The following is a 23807-nucleotide window of genomic DNA, read 5'->3' as shown; positions in this document are numbered from 1 at the left end:
ACTTTCTATCTTCCATCACTGACGGAAATTTCTTAGAGCACCTCACATCACCCTCTGCCTTCGAAATGATTTTCGTTCCCTCATTTCACTCCTCAATTACGTAGAATTTGATCTTATTCTGAGGAAGTAGAACATTTCCTTGAACTACTTACTGTATCGTAGCACCTTCTAAAAATGATTTTACCAACACTTCTGACTTGCTTAATAATTCTAGTCATTCTGCCAGGGCAATTCAGCTGTACTTGCTACCACTGTCCTGTCATTTTAGGTTTATTAATTATATTAAACTGAAGTTAAACTTATTCTATTGCACTATTCTTTGGTGCGCTGCCTATGAGTGTCAGCTAATAACTGGAATATGAAAGTTCCCTCCTTAATAGGAAGCAGGGATTCAAACTATTAACACTGCCGCTGCTCCTTTCAATATTACCAACAATTGCATACTGAATATTGTCTCTGTAGGCCCATAGAGAGAAGCAAACAAAAATGAAGACTGATTAGCTCTCGCAATGCTTATTGACTCATATGGCTTATTGACTTGCAGTGGAATCTAAAAATCATGCCCTACAGTGTATTTGAACTGCTGTAGATAAGAGCATATCAAATTGATATAAATTGCAACCCATTAGCTTTGCATCTGAACTAATACTAGGAGGTATTTCATCATCTCTTCTATTCTGGTCTCTGAACTAGATTCCCTTGGATTCTGATTGAAATGGAAATGATCGGTCCCTCGCTGCTTGACTGTGACTGAGGAATGAGGCAGCTCAACCTCCCCACCCAAAAGTGACCCTTTTCAGTTAGCCTTCAAAGGGCCTTGACAGTGAATGGCCCGACGGATACTGCCGGGAACAGATGAAGAGCTCACTGTCGGCCCATCATTGGCGGTTGTGACACAAAGTGAATTTCAAGGCTGCGCTTTACTGTTTTCACTTAAGTGCGAAAGCGTGTCAATGAAAAGGTCAAAGACAGACAGATATATAAGGGTGTCATCAGTTGAATCATAAAACAAGACGATTGAGATTAAAACACTAAGCATGCAGAGAGACAAATCAGGGTATATACAGAAATCCTGGAGGTAAATTCAATACCTTTCAATACCATTTTTAATACCTTCTCAATATTTTTTAAAACCAACACGCCATTGAGTTTCAGGTTTATATGGCAACACGTTTCTAACTAAACAGAGTTTGAGATTTATAAAACGTTGGTTTGGACGGTGGGACTGGTTTGCAGTGTTGTAGGCCTAACGGTAGCAGCAGCACAGAAACTGGAGATTGATAACCGTTCTCCGCGTATTCCAGATTTATGGCTGGTACATTGCATATGCCTCTCCGGGAACCATCACCTTATCGTGGTGGAGAGGTTTGTGTGTCCCTATGAACCTGAGGGCTGTGTTGTCTGGAGCTGTGTGCTCCTGGTAGGGTCTCCCAAGGCAAAGTGGTCTCAGGGGAGGGGCCAGACAAAGAATGGTTCAAAAACCCTATGAAACAACGTAGAAGAGGTGAAGTTACCCTGCCCGGAGGAAGCCCGGGGCCCCCGTCTGGAGCCAGGGCCAGATGGCGGGCTCGTCAGCGAGCGCCTGGTGGTCGGGTTTGCCACGGAGCCCGGTCGGGCACAGCCCGAAGAAGCAACGTGGCAACTCCCTCTCCATCCCATGGGCCTACCACCTGTGGGAGGAACCGCTGGGGTCAGGTGCGCTGCTACAAGGGTGGCAGTGAAGGTCAGGGGCCTCGACGGACCAGACCCGGGTAGCAGACGCTGGCTCTGGGGACGTGGAACGTCACCTCTCTGTGGGGAGAGAGCTAGCCATTTATCGGAAAAAATTTGCATTTGCCCACGTCTGTCTAGGTAGCCTAGCTGTCAGAGCTGTTAAGGAGCTTGACGTTCAGCAGCCACTAGTCATCCAGTTCAGCGCACAAAATGTTTCATCCACATTCCTGCGAAATGTTTAACGTTGACTTCAGGATCATAGGCTATCACCCGATGCGGGATAGGATATAATAACACACAAACTTTACAAGATCAACTTAAATAGACATAATAAAACAAATGGACAACTCATAGTTTGCAAAAAAAAAGAAAATTAAAAAAATGAATACCTCGTAAAATGGCGATTGATATCTTTTAATACCCTTAATTTTTACTAATTTGATTTACTACCTTTTAATACTTTTTAAAACCCTGCGGACACCCTGCAAATAGATCAAATTAACGGAACAGGCACATTACAAAATAACTCTAAAAGTGGAACGCACATTCAGAGGTATCAAATATTTTGCCTGTGGCTTAGCTTTTAGTTTTTGATAAGTGGTCTCATTTTTATACCACCACTGAGTGTGTGCTATAATGAGCCTGTTTTTAGGTGGTGGCAGTTGCAATGAGGCACTACTGTAAGAGAGGGCATGGAGAGTGATGCCTGAACAAATAGTAGGAGTGTTTTTAAGGGCATTCAGGGTCAGCCTTTTCCTTTGAGGACAAAAAAGGGAAATTCTCCACATGCTCATCTTTCTGTCATCGCCTTCCCATTGTTTGGAAATGTCACATGGTCATACAGTGAAGGTCAATAGTTGACTTTTAATGACAGGTAAATTGAAAGAGCAGAACTGCTGAGTCGAGAAGGCTTGGTTCATTGCTTTAAATGTCTCCAATAGTCACCAAAAGAACAAGAGCATATAAAAAGACACCTGTGCTTTCTATGAAAATGCCAAGGACTGGGACAGATGCATACATTTAACCGTATCTCATAATACATCATGAGAAAATGTATTCAGCTTGTAGCTGTATTCAAAGAAACAAATATATGTTACACAGAAATTGCCAAGAATCATTGTAATGCATCTGCATCATCATTCTTTAACCACCGAAGCTTCAAATATTCGCTGTTGATTAGAACTGAAGCTTCGAAGCACAAAAACATGGTGTTACCCTTTACCCATTACCCTTTGCGTCTAAAAATCAACTTTATTCTTGTTTTACTTCATTTAGATGTGATTTAATTGTATGTGCAACATTGTGTGCAATGAAATGCTAATAAACATTTGTTCACAAAACACAACAGCTGCATCAACAATTTGCATCTATAATCATGATTTGCATATATAACAACCAGTTAGGCAGACTTATTATGTCTAGACTCAATACCAAAATACATGTGTGAAGGTGGCACCACTAAAGTCCTTCAAAGTAAAGAGAAACATACCTTATATATCCTCAGTAGGAGAACTGATGACTCATTAGTGTAGTTAAACAACAATCTACCTTAGATACAGCCCTGCTTTAGTATGTGCAATTCACCAATGGCTCCATTTGTCCAAAATCTGCGGGATGTGCATATCTCATAAAGAATGTTAAATGATAAACAGGGTGAACTAGATTTTGTATCATTCTATGTTGGTGAATAGAGGAGCAGGAACATTGTACTACAGTTGAAACCATTTGCTGGTATGTGAGATTTGCTGCTTTCGTCTGTTTTATGTAATTGTAAACTAAGTATCTTTGGGTTTATCAGATAAAACAATAGGTCACCTTCAACGCTTCACCACTTTTTGACATTTTATACACAGAGCAATTGATCCGAAATCTGTAGTTTAGACAATAATGAAAATAGTCATTACTTGCTGCCCGACATTGTGCACTTCATTATGTCAACTTAAAAGCTTACAGCAAATACATACAGTATATACTATATACTGTACAGTGTAACTCAGAGGTTACTAACAACTTAGTCTCGCATTGCCAGACCTATCTCCACAGCACTGCTGAGGAAGGTCTGGCTAGTCCATACAACATTCCTGGATAGGAGAAAAATGTGCTCTGGTTTATTGGCATTCCTTTGAACCAAACACACCGGGCGCAGCAGCGGTGCATCTGCAAAATAGCCTCGGAAAAGTACTTTTTTTTGGTGGAACATGTGCACGTAGGGAGGCGAACTCTGGAATAAAATTGGCTGTTGAGTGTGTGATGAGAATTTTACTCAAAAAAAGAGATAAATATAATTTTATTGTCGGTTCTAGCTCGGAGGAGGTTTCCAACTATCCCCTGAATGAAACATTGTCGATATAGACTAGTACTAACAAGAACTGCTTTGATATGTTCAGGAATGTTAACATGCAATATGAAAACTTTCTTTTGATTCCGGAGGTGTAAAACTATCCACAAAACAGAATTGGGGAAAAAACAGAAGCATTTTCTTTTTATCTGGCTCCTGCCACAGTGTGTGGTTCATCATTGCAATACCCCAGGGGATTGGACAAAAGGAGTCCTTTAACAAATGGACTGCTTTTTGCTAACCTGATTCAGTCAAACACACTGCTTGGTGACAACCAAACAGCCAATTCACTACCTGAATACCAAACAGGCTGGCCAATGAGTAGACAGTCTGTCAGGCAAAAACACTGACCCAGTCCCAGTGGCTTGGCAGACTATTTTGAGCTGCATACATGGATTAAATGCACTGGGTGTTGCAGATGGTAACAACAAAAATCCACCACTCTTTGTCAATACTGAAAGAATATTGAAATCTTGGGCTCGACTTGGTCACAAACTTTCTCAGTTTACAGCTAGTTATACGACAGGCCACTGTGTATTGTACTGGGTATTCCATTTTATTTTTGTATTACTTTTAATTGTCTTGATTGTATTTGCCTCATTGGCATCCATGATTTGTTTTTTAATCCTGTTGTTTCAACCATGTAAAAACACTTTGTAACTTTGTTTTGAAAAGTGCTGTATAAATTCAGTTTATTGTACACAATGAGATTTTCAATTTTGGGCAAAATAATTGGTACTTAGCGTCAGCAGATACCTTAAACAGAATCAACGCTGGAGAAGAAAAGGTTAGTTCATTGCATCCCTAATGGCAGCACTCCGAAAAGGTATTTTATTTCTTATTGTATTAAATAAAATGGTAAACTGGGGCCGTAATATTGAGATTTGTTTTTCTTCCTAAAACTATGATCTTAAAATATATATCAAAGAAGAGGAATCAGTGGATTCATGGCAGGCCAGTCGGTTGTACTACTATACCAATCGGTCAAAGGTCCTAACAAAGACAAAAAAAACGGACTCTACGTTGGCATCCATTGTGTGCGAAATATTCTTGTTACTGTACTTGTGTATGTGTCTCTGATGTTAGCTGACCTTGTTCTAGCCCTCCTGTTTTTCTTCTACACTTGTTTGTTCAATTGAAAATGCTATACAAACAAAAGTTATTAAAAAAAAGAAAGATATACCTGTATACTGTATGTATCTCAGGTTATCTGCATATGCCCCTTCTCAAGCCTGCTTCTTGTTCTCTGAATCATAGAAAACATCAAGAAGCAGCATTTACTTATGAAACACAAAGCTGGAACAAACATCTAGAGGATAAAAGACTTGGTCACCTTCATTACTTCTTCATTACTTTTAACTCAGTCTGAAGCATTTGGACAATTACCCACCCCTGCACGCTGTTTTTTCTCTGTTCAGTCATCTCTGTTTTTTTTTTTTTTTTTCTATTTAAATTTACATTTAGAAAGTCTTATCTTTTAATATATTAACATGTTTTTTTTACGAAATGTCTAGTAAAAATGAGTTTGCCTTTCGAGAAATTAAGAGACTGAGCCATTGAAGTTTTGATCCACAGGAATTTACCATTTACGAGACAGAATACAGTAGGGACATTGTTAATACAATCTGACATCTAACCAGGTTAAACCCTTCAGGGAGACATAGTGACAACCGTTTCCCATTTCTGTCATGATTAAATCAATACTTTTACCGTGGGTGAGTCAATACGATTTACAAGAGGGCACCAAGGGTGAGGGAATGTGAGAAATCAAATGGCAAGTCTTTCCCATTTTGATTTTTTTCGATAATGAACGGTGTCACATCAAGAGAGCATTAAGTAGCTAAATCCTCCTCCTGAATAATTGACTACATCTCCAGATACAAAAGCAACAGCCCCCCACCCATGACAGACACTAAAGCTGACAGAAATAGATGGCTCCAGAGAGCTACTCCCACCACCGGTGCAGACAGAAACGCAAAGAGAACAAAGTGCTTTCAGCTTCAAACATGAAACCATCTTGTTCTGCGGTGTCTGTCTTATAATACACTCAGAGCTGCTGATTTACCCCAATATTTCTGCTTTTACACATTTTCACAATGACATCAGAGAGCATAAGAGCAATACCAGGCATATATACAGATATTTTTTAAAGTATTAATTCTATTAGGGATGGGCATGATTAATTGACGATCGATAATTGATTATTAAGAATTTCATCGATGACGTTAATTTGTCATCGATTAAACTAATACTGGTTGCGTTGCGTAGTGTGAGTCTTGAAGCAATTAAATTAATTTCACAGTCCCATAAAGCTGACAAACTACGCCACACACAACTTGTTTTATGACGTGCCGGCAGGGCAACGTACTGTACCGAAGGGAGCTGTGTTTCTCACGGAAACAAAGAAGCTAACAAGCTGTGATCCACTCCATGCTCCTCAGACGCACAGCGGTCAATTCTCAGCCATGTTAAGACAGACGTACAGTACCAGTCACAAGTAGGGTTGGGTATCGTTTGGAGATTTTCCGATTCCGGTGCTAAAGCGATACTTTTAAAAACGGTGCCGGTGCCTAAGAAGAGCCCAAAACGACAGTCGATTTATTAATAATGTAATAACAATAACTTAAAACAATGACTTATATCACCAGAAAATTGCTGTAAAATGACAAAAACAACCACCACAGGGGAAAAGGGTATTTTACAATAACTTTGAATGCACCATGAGGCCTAGGCTACCAGTTTCAAGTGAACACACCGTCTGTGTTGTTTTTCCAACTACGGCAGCTGCAACTGTTACGTCCCGGTGTTGGAATCCACTACAGTGAAATACAGTTACACTTTACACCATTTAACGTTAGCGGTCAGCATTTTAACCGGGTTTAATCCAGCTACTAGCTAACGGTAGGCTAACGTTACCTGCTGTCAAGTGTAGTGTTAACTAGCGTCACAAACAGCGATGCATCTGTTGCCTGCAACGTCCGTTTCAGAGCATCATAGAGATGGGTAGGCATTTCAGTGGCACCGAAATCCGTGATGTTATTTGGTCTGGTAGATATCGGTCGTTTAGGCACCGGCACCATACTAACACTGGGTTTTGGAACCCAACCCTAGTCCCAAGTTTGGACACACTTTCTCATTTAAGTGAATGGGAAAGTATGTTCAAACCTTTGACTACTACTACTGTAGTAATTTATAGCAGGCTTACCTTGCGTCACATGTCAGATCCCATGTGGAGAATTCATGATCATCAAGGTTAGTGACCACCTTGGCCGTCGCCGGCCAGGACGTGTGACGTTTGATGGGAACCAGTGTGTGACCAGCCTCCCGTGTGGGGTCGCGGCTGCAGCAGGTACCCATCCTTTCACAACAAAGGACCTTTTCGCTGGATGATTAGAGACTTTATCTCTCTGAAACCTCACTTGTAGTTGCTGGGAACTCCTGATTTAGCTCCTTTTCCCCAGATGTTCTTCTCTTGTGACATTCTACTACAGTGTCTCCCAGCTTTCCACTGATGTCTCTCCCACCGCTGTTTTCTCTTCCCTGTCAAACTTTATGTTAAGGAGAATCTCAATAAAGAAAAAGGACCAGAGCAAAGCAGATCGATAAAGACATGTCAAGGCTCTCTCTTTCACTGTTTCAGACGTTTCAACTCTTCATGCTCTTCTCTCAGTCCATTGCTTGACACTGTCCCAACCAGTGTCACAACTTCTACCCTTGTCCTCTGCGTCTCTGACCTCCCCAGTGTTCCTCACATGATCTCTCTCTCTCTCCCTCTCTCTCTCCAAGCTGCATTGCTAATGTTTTGGTCGCCTGTCCCTGGCAGCCTCGCCCTCGTCCTTACACTGACAGAAGTGTTACTGTCTCCCACGACCAGCCAGACTTTAAGAGCCACAACATTGTATCAACCATCTTGTTGTTTCTCTTCCCTTCAATCCCCCCTTTGTGTCGGTCCTCCTTTGCTCAGTGTTGAACACAGATGGACCCCCTCCGCACTTTCCAATCCCAAGCTTTTCCTTTGGTCCACAGACAACAATCATGTAAAGGAGAAGGAGACGGGCAGGTCCTACGCTGTAGAGATGTGTGGGCTTGTCATGTAGAGAAATTCAACAAGTGCAGCAAGCATGGTTCCATTTGGAGGCTCGACATTTTACACATTTTTCTGTAGGTTCTTGTTTTAAAAAGCCCATAATGTGCTGCCATACCACCTGATAAACAAGGAATATTATGATCTGGTATACTAATGTATACATCTAAAATTAAAACAGCCACTTAGCAAGTGTTTGATCCTCTGTTTCTCAATAACAATGTTTGATTCAGCCATGTCTTTAAATGATCATCGCTGCCTCTTTAACACAGAGATTCCGCAATACTGCCATAAAGAAGACTTACCAGCAGACTTAAACAAACCACCCCAAAATAATGGTGCCCCAGTGTGTAATTTTAGAGAGCATGTCGGCATTCCAGAAGCAAAATTGGCGTAAAGTGTAACAAGCGTCGTCACCTAGTGTGTGCATGTAGTCCCCTCATGCCGGCTGTCCTTTTAAAAATGGCGTTGATTCAGGCTTAAATATAAAACATATCATGTTTTATATCTATGGAATTAGCTCTTTGTACCTTTTATACAAAACGGAGAGGCAAAATAACGGCGCAACATTCCAGCCTTTGTGTAAAAGGCTGTGTAAAAGGGGCTAGTAATGAGTGGATAGAAAAAGGTTTAACTCAATTCAAAAGTGTATGAACTGACTTTTTTATATCCTATTCCTCTTGAGAATAAAATTGGTGTTGCACCTTAGCCTTGACATATGCAGTGACGTGTTGATGCCAATGTGTTGACTTCTAATCAATTATTAAAAAAAGCTTGATCCTTTCATCTCTCCAGATATCTGTGCTTTGTGCTCATGAGCACAATAATAAGTTGGCTTTTTGTTAACACTGTCCTGTCACAATCCTGTTTTCAATTTTAAAGTGGTCATATTATGCTCATTTTCAGGTTCATAATTGTATTTATAAGTTATATCAGAATGGGTTTACATGGTTACATGCTCCTCTTTTCAACCAGTGTGTTGAGCTCTCTATTTTAACTACAGAGTGAGGCATCTCACTTCTGTTCCATCTTTGTTGGGAGTTGCACATGCGCAGTAGCTAGGTAAGGACTACTAGCCAGTCAGAAGCAGAGTATGAGGGAGTGCCATGCTAGCAGCTAGGCGAACATTGTAATGTGTGTTACAAAGTGACGCACATTTGCCACAGAAGTAAAGGCTGGACTATAATAGAGCTGTTTGGAGCAGTGTTTTCTTCTGGAGATGGTAAGTCCCTTTGGGGTGGACTTTGGGCTTTTTCACTTTGTAAACCTATAACATGCACAAAAAAAGATATATAACACAATAAAGGAAAGGGAAAAAGCCAAAAAGCATAATATGAGCACTTTAAATAAAAGATTTAGAGTGTCCATACAGGAAGCAGTGAGTGGTCAATGTTCTCCGAAATGTAAAAAAAAAAAAATAATAATAATAATGTTTATAAGTACAGTGAGGGGAAATAACATGCATAACTCTGCTTTCTCCCTCAACGTGCAGGAAATCAATTGCAGCTGTTCCCACTCTATCAAGAGAAATTTTGTCGTGCACACAAACCTACATGTCTTTGTATGGACGTGCAGGAGTGACATTTAAACAAAGAACAATTTGTCACGGAATTTGGCTTTCACTAATATTTAAAGTTGTCTATAATTTTTTATTTTTGTTTTAAACGAGAGAAAGAAGCCACTCAGCTTTTGAACTCCGCACTACTATACATTGATTATGATAAAGAAAAGGATGAGTGAGGACAAGTGTGTTCAGACCAAGAAAAGTTAAACTATATTAAGTAGTGTTCAAAGGGATCTGGCCAATTGGTCTGCGCTGCTGCCGGCATCACTACGCTCCAGGATTGCTGTTGTTAAAATGAACATAGTTCCTCGTGTGAATTTCTTAAGTACAATGATCCCTTTACCCCCACCGATAAATTTCTGGAAGAAACTTTGATACCTTAATTTGGCAATATATTTGGAATAATAAACAACCTAGGCTAAAATACTCTACCTGATACGTACCTCAAACTATGGATGTTAACAGATGACCGTTTGACCGGTGGTTGACCGTTTCAAAATTATTGTTAGTCGGTTAAAAAAAAATAAAAGTGATCTCTAATTTAAGCAATTATAGATATTGGAATAAACGCTACTACAGTTAGCCATCTCATTCCAATATTTTTTTTTCTGTGAAGTGAAATAATCCCTCACGCAAAATCTTTCATAAGGCATAAAAAAAAAACAATTGTTTGGTTCCGGTTTGTTGTCTGTTGAGCTCATGGGTCGATAGGGAATTTATTTTATTTTTTTTCCCAGTGGCAGCAAGTAGGATTTTTTTTTTGCCTTTACAGTAGAGATGGATACTCAATATTTTCATAACATAGCCTACCTGTTACTACATGTACAGTTGTCGCTTAATAAATTGCAAACATGTAATTCACGTGCATATTAAGTAGCCACGTGTATTTGTTTTGGTCTTATAATACAGCCACAGGTTTACCGCTCCAGCGAAGAGGATGGTTCGTTTAGACAGCAGCTACGTTTACAAGAGTTTGTCCAAAAAAATCAAGATTCGTTGCAAACTAAGAAACAGACTACAAACTGACATCTTTCATTTTAGCTTGTTTGTAAAGTCGCTATTTGCAGAGTAGAGCTTTGTTTGCACAGCGCGGTGAACAAGAGTGGACTGCGCATGAAGAGCAGACTGAAATATCGGTTTCTACATGTTTAAATTTGCCTGTAGAACAGGTAGGTGGGTATTGATAAATATTGACTCTTTAATCATGGAGGGTTTATTGTAGGCTTCTTACAGTTAACGAGTGTACCGTTAGTTCATCTGCGCCAGCGGAAGTAAATAATGTATAAGCTGTTCCAGCCAGTTACATGTGCTGCGTGAAGTAACACCAGCTCACCTTGTGTGTGTGTGTGTGTGTGTGTGTGTGTGTGTGTGTGTGTGTGTGTGTGTGTGTGTGTGTGTGTGTGTGTGTGTGTGTGTGTGCGCGCGTGTGTGCGCTTGCGTGCATCGCTGTTCAGAATGCCGTCTATCTTCCATAATGCAACGCTTGTATCCAAATGAATTGTGTTGTGAAGTTGTCATTAGCTTCACTGCTGTTAGCCACCTCCAATGAGCCCCAGGGACTTGCTGTAACGTTAGAGCACTCTAAAGGGTGTTTACCTTTCATTTGATCGTGTTTGCTTGCTACGTTGCCATCCTGTTGAACAACATTAAACACAACATATAGTTCATGAGTGGTTTCATCTGCCCAGTCTGACGTGTTGAAGCTCCCCGGCGGCGCAGTAGCGCTGTAGCTGGCCGCCGTGGCCGGTGAGGGCTGGTTGAAGGCGCCGTCCTCACGCTGCTGCTGCCGTAAAACTGGACACGGCAAAGTTAAGTGCCGCTGCGGCGACATCGGTTCCTCTTCCAGCATTGCTGGAGGAAAACGGGTGCTGTACAAAAATGTAATTATAGTTCTTTTTATTTGTGTATTTATTTAATTAGTATCATTTCTTCCCCAAGCTCATAAAATAAATTTGGGTCGCACATTAATTGACAGGGTCGGTCGGAAACCGGAACCAAAAAATTTAATTTTGTTTGAGCTGTAGGGGATTTAAAAAACGTGACGTGAGTGGAAGGGCGGTGCGGGGGTGTGTGTGTGTGTGTGTGTGTGTGTGTGTGTGTGTGTGTGTGTGTGTGTGTGTGTGCGTGCGTGTGTGAGAGAGATGCGACAGAGTTGAGAAATTGCAGGCGCGGCTCGAAATGGCTGTTATTTCAAATAGCGTAGCATATTTTAAACTAAACGGTTAACCGGTTAATGAGGCTCGGTGACCGGTCAAGAACATTTTTAGTTTTCGCCATCCCTACCTCAAACACGGGAGGCTCGGCACTCCCCAACCTTAAAGTGTACTACAGAGCCTTTCAGCTACGGGCCCTCAGAGTGTGGATGGACCCCTCATCTACAGTCCCATGGATAGAAATAGAGCAAAACCTCACTGGAAGTCTTTGACTGCAAGACCTTGCCTTTGCAGGTGTGTGTCCAAAAAGGTGTATGCTAGCCTATGGCCCTATTATCACCAACATATTGACTAACTTTAAACAGGTGGAGGAGCAACTATGCTACATCAAAAAGTGGCATTTGAACACCCCAATTTGGCACAATACACACTTAATGTCTGGTAACAAACCCTTTGCTTGTAAGCAGTGGAGTGGCAGAGGCATTTATACTGTAAACCAGTTAGTCAATGAGAAAGGTATGTTGAGTTTTGAAGACCTCAGAGCTAGTTTTGAGGTCCCCACGACATCATTCTTCTTGTATCTGCGCTTAAGATCAGCCCTAAAATACCATGGGGAAAACAGTCTTGAGGTGCACCCAGGCATTAAATGGTTTGTTGATTTTCCTGTGAGAGGATTAGCGTCCAAGATCTATGCTAAACTGTTGCAAGTATCCATAGGAGATTTCCCAATAGTAAAGAAATGGGAGCGAGAGTTGAGCCCTGAGGGGAATGCAATTAATTGGGAGACAGTTTGGGACAACATATCCCATTGCTCCAAGAACCCAAATCACCAGCAGATCCACTTCAACATATGTCACAGGACATTTTAGACTCCTCAGAAGAGATATGTCTCTAAAGTCATTCCTACTCCCTATTGCATTTTTCTGTCAACCTGAACAAAGCAGCATGAGGAGCATGAGTTCTGGAATAAAAAAACATCAATAATATCTGACGTGATAGGATGTTGACTTCCTACTGACCCGATTGTTTTGTTACTTAATGACGACTCTAAATTACACCTGCTTGGGAGACAGAGGAAAGTTTGGCTAGCCGGCTCAACCGCAACCAAGAAAATGATAGCCCGGCACTGGTTCCCCTCGAGACTGCAGAGGGTGGGGGGTGGGGAGGGTTTTTGTTCAATTGTATTTGTCTGTTCTGTGTGTTCTAAATATAAAAAAACAATAAAAAATTTGTATGACTTTATGAATACCATAACAGGATTACTATATCAATGATCAAGCTATCGTTTGGTCACTTTGTTAAACAAAAGTTCAAAGGAGACATAGTTATGGAGTTGTCATTTTAAAACTGTTTACATACACATAAATCGGATAAGGCCGGAGGGCTCTTAATTATTTTCTGATTAGTGTTTTGGATGCAAGTGGCTATTTGTCTAGTTCTTTGTTCATTAAAAAAAAAAGCACACAAGCTGCAATTTTTTGATGTGTAGTCTGGCCTCCTCTTTTGTCTACGCTTCTGATTGCTTTATATTCCCATGGAGCATCATGATAAAACACATATCAGCATGATAGATCTGTGTTGTACTCCGTTAGAGTCTGTAAATTGATACTGCAGCCTCGGGGCAAGGTTAAATATTCAAGAAATCCATTTTCAGACTAACCTCAAAAGGTTGTATTGCGTGCGCACACACACACACACACACACACACACACACACACACACACACACACACACACACACACACACACACACACACACACACACACACACACACACACACACACACACACACACACACACACACACACACACACACACACACACACACACACACACACAATGACCCCAAAGAGTCATCTTTGCATCTATAACAGCGTGAGGAGAGAAAGAAAAGAGGGAGAGATGTCTCCAAAAGTAACACATCAGTTTGAAGAGGATTAGAAGAACACAGCAATAAGAGTGAGGAATTATCAGCTACTCAGAGGTGCATAGTTCGGACAAACATTCCTTCATGTGAATGTCAGTGTGTGTAGAGGATCATTTAAAAGTCAGAAGAAATGCTCACGGCTCCTAAGAAGTGCAGAGAACGTGTACAGGATTCAAGTCCTCTAATGCTTTTATACTGTAGCTGCACATTTCCACTTCAACAAAGATTAAACCATCTGCAATCTACATTATCCACAAATAAGCTGAGACACAGACTAACTAACCAGACAAGACTTTAAGTACCACACCACTTGCAGCACTAAGCTGACAAATAGCAGCTAATCAGTAAAGAAATTAATTGTGCCTGAGAAGAAAAGTCATTGACATAACCCTCCATAATGAGACAAAAACAGTTCAATAATTACCCCACCTACTCAGGAGAGATTAGTGGTGTCCAAGTGGACTTAGAAAATGGGACAGGGCACAGAAAAGATGTATCGACAGTTTGGGAAAAATGCTTCGCTTCCCTGCTTTGCACCTTTATTGTGATTCATAGTTGGTCCGATCCCTATGCAGCTTGTTACCATATTGGTTGTTTGTTGCTATAGAACATTTGCACTCACAAACAGCCTGTAAAAAATAAAGTGCCATTCTCACCACTGTATGTCATGTAAACACCCTGTCACATAGAAGTTTGTTAATAATACTCCTTGAAGAATACTAACTCTGTCATTACATTGCAGCAAGAAATTAGTAATGTCAAAAGTGTAGTCCTATTTTTATTAGTATTTTTATTTAGTATAGCTGAAAGACACGTCACAGTCTGGCCGGCATTTCAAGGCGATTTGGTACATTACGTGTGGTTTAATGAGAGAGATATTATGCACAAGTGTTACCTTAGATAAAGCTGGTGAAGAGATTTATGAAATAAACGTATGTAATTTTTTATGTCAGCTCTGAAGTTAACTTTCAGTGAGTGGAGAGAGAATAAAAGAAGCCTTTCAAGTCGAGCATTTTGCTCTATTACTCGAGTTTGTCCAATTTTATGAACTAATGAAAGAACACAAACACACACACAAACACAATCACACGAACACACACACACACCCACACACACAGCTGTTGATGAATCATTAGCCAGCGGTGATGCTGAGTCCCTGTGGGGTTTCAGTATGAATAGAGTGAGTCAGGGATAAGCACTGACTCACTGCTCTATCACTTCACCTGACATCCATCCTTGGTACCTGCAGCTCAGATTTAAATTCAAAACTTTACTCATACTTGTAAAACATTAATATGACCAGAAAGTCTTATTGTCAATGAGGTGAAGAACGACACGATTTCACCCCACTTTTGCAATCTTAGCTACAGTGTCTGCCCACACACACACACACACAGACACACACACACACAGACACACACACAGACAGACACACACACACACACACGCACACAGTGCCTTTAGCACAGTATTAATGCTGACTTTGTGAACGACAACATTGTTTATAAACTCATACGGCGGCAGGTAAAATCCTGCTTTATGAATAGACTAAATGAGCAAGAGCAATGCTGAGTCAAGATCAAAGATCACTGATTATTTAGCACTTTTTCCTGATTTCTAATCAACATGGATTTAAGGACGTTTAACTTTATTAGGGCTTCATTATCAAATAATCTGTTGACTATTTCTTTCAATTATTATATCATTTAGGCTATACAATGGCAAAACATCGTAAACAATGCCCGTCAAAAGTTCCCATAACACCAGGATGAGGGCTTCAAATGGCACTTCTTGGTAATGTTTACAGCCAACTCTGGCCTTCATCAGGGCTGAAGTTAGCCAAAATCATTTGGTGAATAAAGCATGGCGTACTAAAGAAGTGTTTCCAACGTGTTTTAGTTTTGATGGATTTGCATTGAAGCTCAGCACTGGTCTATGCCTCAAGTCATGGCTTTCATAACGGACTGGAAGAACAACAGACAAAGAAAAAATGGAGTGGAGGTTGAGAGGTGAAGGTACAGCAAGAGACAAACAGGTGAAAAAGAAGTGAAGGAACATGACTGACCAAAATCTGTGTGTGTGTGTGTGTGTGTGTGTGTGTGTGTGTGTGTGTGTGTGTGTGTGTGTGTGTGTGTGTGTGTGTGTGTGTGTGTGAAAGCTGTCTCAGCAGATGCTATCTCTTGGGAAGTTTCCTAGATTTGATGAAAATATACTCATCTTATTTCCAAAGTCATTCACTACAAAAGAAACGCCCTCATCCTCCAGCAACTTCTACTTTCTCTCACCTTCAGAGACGAACAAACATCAAATATTCACTCCACTCAAAAGTCAACATTCCTGCAGGGGGTGTTTATTCTTTTGGCTTTATGCATACCAAAGTGTGGAGAAAGTATTCCATCAACCCAAACCACAACCAAGATATAATAGCATCAATACACAGCTGTGATTTCTAGGGGTGTCACGATTGCAATTTTAAATTAAACAATCAAAATGAGCTTTAAATTTTTGATTATCGAAATCGAAAGCAGGCTCGGCGTATTTTTTTTCCTCTCTCCACCCCGCTTACTTGCGCACGCCTTAAGGAAAAGACAACAACACACATAGCGTAAGCTTACCGGCTGGTAGCATGCAGGTAAAGACACAGGGTAATGTTAACTTACCGGTAGCCGGCAACAGGACTTTTCCAGACTCCAGAGTCAGACATGACCCACTTCCCGGAAGCTACAAATGTGGCAACATTTTTGCCATCCACATGAGGGAGTCATGTAAACAGCGGTAAAAGCGTGTGGGCATGGCGCATTCGATTAAACCTTGTAAACTCTCGGAAACTCAAACTGTTGTTGTAAAGTACCCTTCTGCCACCTTGTGGCTCTTATTGCGGCACTTTATAGAATAGTGAACTTAAAATCGAAAGATAATAGGATAACCCCGGGTGATTTCTCAATTTGCCAAAACATCTGAGTTGTGTTCCATTAAGTGTACCTGACATTCCAGTTATGCAGCAGGTGACAACCTTCAAGCTCTATCAAGACACATTTGATTAGTTAAAAAAAAAAAAAAAAGAAAAGAAAGGAAATTCTGGCTGTGTTTCTGCCAAGGACTTCCAAAAACATACAGTGCAATATAAAGCTTTGAGATGTGTGAAATGAAGCCAGAACATAAAAGGGAGAATTATTTACCTCTAACACCGCTGGAAGTTACTAATTTACCCTCATAATCTAAAGTCTGCTGAATGGCAGTCAAAGAGGCAAAAGCACATTAAGGAAAACACTTCATTTAAACCTGGCTTATGTTACTGAAGTGAGACTTTAGCAGAGAAGCAGGTGTTGGAAGCAAATATCTGGAGGGAACGTCATTAAGTATGGAATACAGCGCGTGAAGACAACGTTTGATATAAACGCTGTCCTTGGGCTGACATTTACAAGAAATAATCTTTAACTTTCCTGCTGTTTTAAAAGCAAACACAGAAACTGGCTAGCACCTTCGACCAATGAAAACAACAGAAAAGCTATTGTTGACAGAGCTTTCTCCTCCAGCCTTTATTTGTCTGCCAGGGAACTGTTGGTTCTTTGGTTTAGCCACGGCTCCACGGCAAAACAAAGCCTCTTTTTCATCTGAGGACAAAGAGCGTTAGACGGCGAGCACAAACCAACCCCATGTTCTTACGCCTCTAATATTATCCATCGGTTTTATTAGAAGGCTCGCAAATATTTTCCATCAAGATGGAAAACAACTGCTTTTACCATGGGGACCTTGTGGTTGTCCTTTCGGTGTGAGAAAACAACCTTCGAAGCAGCCATTCATGTGGATTCTCTCTAATGCAGCATGGCCTTCTTTGTACACAACATCTATATTTAGGTCCATTCTGTCACATCCAAATTTGAGAAATGAAAAAAAGCGTGAATATGTCACTCTGCTCACATCTGTCAGCATCTTTCCAGGGAAAAAGGAATCTTTTCTGATACGACTCCTCAGTGAGTTTCCAAGTCTTCCTATTGGTTCCTTGTGAGGTTTGTGAAACAGTAATTCAAGGTTATCGTACTGTGCGCTGAGAAAGAGTTAGCAATCAGCTGCTGTATTTCTTCAAAGATTAATGGAAATGTCTGTTTAACCAAGACTATGTTCGTGCTGGGCAGTATGAAAGACTGAACGCTAAAAAAAAAAAAAAAAAAAATGTGAACCTGCACTTTGCTGACAAAGAGCCCACCTGCTCAGCAAACCTTTTAAAAGGTTTAACAAAGACATTCATACAAAATAATTATAGGACAAAAATTACTCCAGTGGTCTTGATGGTATCTACAGTCAGTGTAACACAGGGCCTTAAAGGGTTTAAGTCTTGCAAGGCCATACTCCTGACATTATCGTAAGCTTCTTTGAGATAAGCCTCTTTGTCACGGCTTCGTGATACTATCATTGTGCTTACGCTGTCATGCAGTGCTCAAATAACTGCACAACCAATTACAGGTTTCTGCCAAAAGCGTCACCTCTGCAAAACTGCAAACCCCTGAGTCATTCAGCATGAGCGGATAAGAATAGGAATACTCTTTAAAAACTTGTTTTTTATTAAATAATCAGAGGCAAGCTGCTCTGGTCATGTGATGCATTCACTTAACCCTTGTGTTGTCCCCCATCTGTTTTGCCTGTTCATGAAGCATCAGGCATAAATTATCACCCGATTCTGTGTGACATCTTCTTAGCTAACTTCATTCCAACTTATTAGCGCTAGTTTTACACTTCTTGGTTGGAATTCATGGTCAATAAAGCTCATTTCGTATTAAATTATACCTACATTTTGATTTTATGCTTGAAAATGCAGAAATTATGAATTATTTTGACTACTAGTTAAGATTAGAGGAACGCATGTTGATAGATAACCACAGCCTGTTTTGTGTATGGAATCATCCATGTTATTTTCTTTGAAAGAAACCCATATTTTTGACATAGAAACTTTGACAACGGGTCAAATTTGACCCGAGGACAACATGAGGGTTAAGAATTTTAATGTAGGCGTACTGCATATCGGTTTTAGATTCCCTGTACTATACAGTATGTATTGCTGGTCTTTTACCAATCTTGCATAATCTTTTTTTATCTTTCATCTTTCAAGATCCTTGATTTATATTGTATGTAATCAAAACATATATTGTACCAGTGATAGTTTTGTAACATGTTTTATGTTCTTGGCCAGTACAGGCCAATAAAATAAATGTCATCTTATCAACAATATAACAATTTAACAGTATAAAATATGTATACAATTAGCCAGCATTGTCTTGTCCTCAAACTATCCATAGGGAAGCTTAAACTTTAGGGCAATATTCTCCACTAGTTACAGACCATAATACACAGATTAAACAAGTTATCTCCTATGAATATTAAGGTATTTACTGTATGTGGATGTGATCTTATCTTGGCGTACGCATATAGCAGCAAACTTATTTTCTTAGAAGACTGAGGTCACAAAGATTCTGTTATTTTTCCTATCTCTAATACATGGTGTGATCACATTATGGACCAACTGTATGATACAACTGTTTTTTGATTGTAAAAGTTCATTCTGGACCTTGGAAACAAAAGTTTGACCCAATTAAAATATTTGAATAAAGATCACTTACCAGCCGTTTCTTGGCTTTTCAACCACGCCTCACAGTCTTTATCAGTATAAAGTTTGCTCACCTATCATGGAGATCGCTCAGGTGTCATCACATGTGATACCAGGTGGTTGCATATTGGGTGGATTCATAACTCCTGTCTCTGTTCAAAGATGACCTTTGGAATAAAACGTGAATGGCCCGCTTGAGCTAATGAAGACTGTGAGATGTGGTTGAAAGATCCAGGGAAAAAAGCTAGTAAGTCGATCTTGAGTTAAGATTTAATTTTACTGTGGCTTAAACTCAACTGCAAATACTAAAAGACTGTTGTCTCTCACTGGTAGCATTAAATCTGATCCCTCAAATCTGTGCTTTATTTGGTGAATATCAGCGGTTACCCTGTAGCAGAGGGTTTAAAGTCCCACAGGTCAATCCAGCAAACTGCCAAACCACTACATGAACGAGATGAAAGGGTTTGAAAGTGATGTAATATGTACCGGTTTTTGACAGACACTAAATGTAGTGGAGCTGTTCTTTTGTAATATTGCACTGTACTCTTTTCTTCACATTGCTGGTTTTGTCCAACAAACAGTCAAAAAAGCCAAAGATATTCAATTTACAATGATATAAAACAATGAAAAAAAAGATGTGAGATGCTGGAAACCCAAGAATGTTTGGTATTTTTGCTTGACAAATGCCTAAAACTACTACTCAGTTATTAAAATACTTGACAGTTTCTTTACTTGTCAATTCTGTTTATATAAGGATGTTTATTGTGTAAATATGTTTGTTTTATTACTATTATTATTAGTATAACTAATTCTATTTCTTCTATTTCTTATACTATATGTACATTCTTTCGCCTATGTCTACTTAATGTATATTTGTGTTATTCTGATGTGTGTACATTTTTTTTCTTTTGAGCTGCTGTAGCACAGGAATTTCCCCAGTGTGGGATTAATAAAGTCTATTCTATCCTCCTATCCAATTGACTGATCGTTTCAGCATTACAAGAAAGTGAAATCTGATTTCATGTGAATGAAATGGTGACTACTGTTGCAGAACTTATTTCCAAACAGAGTCAATGCTCTAGCAAGGTAGAGACCGTGTTTCTCACACCTTTCTAGATTACAGGATAATGACTAAGGTCAAGGCAACAGGACTGAACCAGCTGTCTTCTACTACCCACAGACATCACTGACATCTCTCAGTCTCTCACTTGTGGTGTGAGTGTGTGTGTGTGTGTGTGTGTGTGTGTGTGTGTGTGTGTGTGTGTGTGTGTGTGTGTGTGTGCGTGCGTGCGTGCGTGTGTGCTTCTGTCTCCCTCTCCCTGCTGCCTTCCTTAAATCCCCTTCGGTGAAGCCAGTCATGCAGACGTTCCTGCGGGAGGTTTATCCCTCTGTGGATCTGATCGGCTCTGCTCCCCACCTCCCTGTACCAGGACCCCCCCTGCTGGGAGTGGCTGCAGGATAGGGAGGAGGAAGACCCATCTGGAGAATCACACATCATGTCTGTTTACATGTGTGAAGGTATGAGTGTCAGCGAACATAAGACACAAATAGAGAGAACGTCTTACGCACACTGAGTAATACCTCTGAAGAGAGGTATGCGAGAGTGGGTTTATCCCAGCAGTGCAGAAAGTCGTCAAACAAACCAAACTCATACTTGCATCCCACTTGTCCATAGGGGGACATAAGGGCAAGCCCAGGCAAAGAACAAATGCACACAAACGTTAGGGACCGACAGGAAAGAAGTAACAAGAAAACAGCCAGAGGCAGACAAACAATCTGACTGCTGATGCTACGTCTACAGTGAGCTCATCAACAGTTCTGGGAGTTGGAAAATGATACTCACATGGCATATTAAGATAGTAGATCGTGATCATTTAGCTAGAAACACATGCAACATTTAAGGTGTAAGTGTCCTTAGAAGTAGTGCAGAAACGATTCCTTTTGATAATCGATTAAATCATTCAAGTCATTTATTAAGCAAAAATGTCAAATATTCACGGGTTCCTGGCAGGAAGACGGATTACTAAACTGCAGTTTCTCTCCTTGACCACTCGTAAAAAAACAGCTCATACCTTAGGAAGGGTATGACGGAAAATGTTAGTGGTTTTGAAACCTTGACTTTTTCAAACCGCGGCATACCTTGAAAACGGTAACCGGCCCACGCCTAGTCAGGTTAACATTCAAATGTAGCACAATTTTTAACCAAATTTCCATAAAATCTGCAGAAGAGAATGTGAATTAATGTGCATTTCCATTCACTAGCGTTATGCAAATATTGGGTGTTGAGTGCATTGACATAAACAGTCTGGTGCCATTTAACCACTGCAGAAGAAGAGGGCGCAGTAGAAAGGGGGGCTCCATTTTTCATGCACAAATTGAAAATGCATAAAACCAGTTGGATGGATGCACACTTGATATAAACAGCATGTCTTTGGGTTTTTGAATGTCGGACAAAACAAGCAATTTAAAATTGTCACCTTAAGCTCTGCAGGGTTTACCCGCCGCATATTCTGGTGGAGGACAGTTGCCTCAAATTGACTACACTTTTATGATTAGGATTTCAGGGGTACAAGCAGAGGCGCTACTTCACAGAGCAAAGGCCACATAAAGTGACCCAATTTTATATGTGAAAAATAATGTCGGAGAAAAGAAAAAAAAGAACATTTTATCCAACAGAGTGAAGTTAATTTGAGGTTGGCCATTGAACCGCTGAACCGCATCAGCTCGCTTAGAATCAATGACTGTGATCAGACAGAGTTCATCTCAGGGGGTAATCTGCCTCATCTTGTGGCTCAATTCCTCCATTAACCAATTTCCTCAGGGAAACTGCTCTGAGAAGTTGCGATGGGCATGTATAAAATTTGCTGACATTTTATACATGAAACAAGTACTCAATTAATAGTGTCAAGGAAATAGTGAACTTTCACATACAGTTGATAGATTACTGGATAATGAAAGCAATCAGTAGTTGCAGCCCTAACAAGAAGCAATAAGAAGCAACAGGAATATGTGCTGCATCAAGTGGTCAGCATGCCGTCATTTTAACTAAAAAAGTATTCCTCTTACATAAGAGATGAATACATTTTTCTAGGGGCCCCTGACTTGGATCTCCTGGGTTTGCTTTGGCACTAAGCCATAGAGGTTATTTCTGTTAACAGCATCAAAAGTGATAAAAGAACTCTGTCAGAATCCGAAGACAATAAAAACCATGCAGAGACAGAGAGGGAGGCGTGTTGTTCTTTTTGCTAGTAATAAAAGCCTGAAAAACATTTTTCGGATAGAAGAGGTTCCAGAACAGACAGTGGTGGAGCCCTGGGGGGCAGTCACATAAACACGGTCTCTAGATAAATAGTCCCCCTCCGATGTGAATAGGATATTGGATTTCAAGTTGTTATTACTTCAACATATTATTTCTGTCAAGGAAATAACATTCATAAGTCAATTAAAAATTTGGGGAGGGAAACTGAAAATACACAAAATGTCCCTCTCTGGTAAAGGAAAATAGTGTTTTGTCCCTGCTGAGTTTTACTTTTGCACTTGAGTTCCAGAATAAACCAAGTTTTCCATTCTTATTCTTCTATATTAAAGGGTTACTACCATTATTTTCAACCTGGACCCTATTTTCCTATGTTTTTGTGTTGCAGTGACTGATGGGAACAACAATCTGGCATCTGACATTGGTCCAGTATTAATGTAAGTTAATAAGGCAATTGTCCAGCTTGTATTTATCTTCACAAAAGTGCTTGTTTTGCCCCTGACAGGCTCAGATTAATATTCTAAGTGTCTGACAACATTATGGAAAGGATTTCTAAGGAGGTCGACCTTTCTGTTAAAGAGTACGATTTTTTTTTAACATAAAAACATCCGTGAAATTGCGTTCGTTAAACCCACCAGACTCCAAAATACACTTCATTCAAAGTCGACAGAAACAAAATAAAACTATGGAAAACGTTTTGGGTTGTCTTTCCACTTTTCCAACCATCACAACTCTAGTTTTGGTTGAAATAAACACATAGTTTACCGATTTACATGTGAAAATATGTTGGCTCTATACACACTAAAAAGATTGCTTTTCTAAAACGGAGTCTGGTGGGTTTAGCGCAAGCGACCTCAATGCTGTTTCTGGTTAAACAGAAAGGTCTCAAAGAGGTTTTAAAGGTCTATCTCTGAAGGGATCCTTACCATAATGTTGTCAGACACTTAGAATATTAATCTGAGCCTGTCAGTGGCAAAAGGAGCACTTTTTTGAAGGTAAATAAAAGCTGGACAATTGCCCTATTAACTTACACTGTAGCTTGTTTCACCGCTGCTGACTGCAGCAATCTCGCTTAATACTGGACCCATCAGTCACTTAGACACAACATAGGAAAATAGGGTCCTGGTTGAAAAAGCGGTAGTTACCCTTTAAGTCTTCTTCTTCATTAGG

At 40.2% G+C, this 23807-nt stretch overlaps 1 protein-coding gene across 2 annotated transcripts in view; it reads right to left on the bottom strand.

Moving 5' to 3' along the window:
- LOC114559918 (pleckstrin homology domain-containing family A member 7) overlaps positions 1-23807 on the bottom strand; it is a 156044-nt gene that overhangs the window by 124384 nt on the left and 7853 nt on the right. The window contains exon 1 of one of the 2 annotated variants that reach the window (XM_028584950.1): positions 7257-7793. The exons of the other annotated variant lie outside the window; for it this stretch is intronic. Within the exon in view, the coding sequence (XP_028440751.1) occupies positions 7257-7408 (152 nt within the window). The 5' untranslated portion in view covers positions 7409-7793. Of the gene's footprint in view, positions 1-7256; positions 7794-23807 lie in introns of those variants that run through there. 2 annotated transcript variants of the gene reach the window in all.

Source organism: Perca flavescens, chromosome 8, assembly GCF_004354835.1.
Source record: "Perca flavescens isolate YP-PL-M2 chromosome 8, PFLA_1.0, whole genome shotgun sequence".
Taxonomy (NCBI): domain Eukaryota; kingdom Metazoa; phylum Chordata; class Actinopteri; order Perciformes; family Percidae; genus Perca; species Perca flavescens.
Note: the sequence above shows the minus strand (reverse complement) of the source record. Positions and strands in the feature narration are given on the sequence as shown.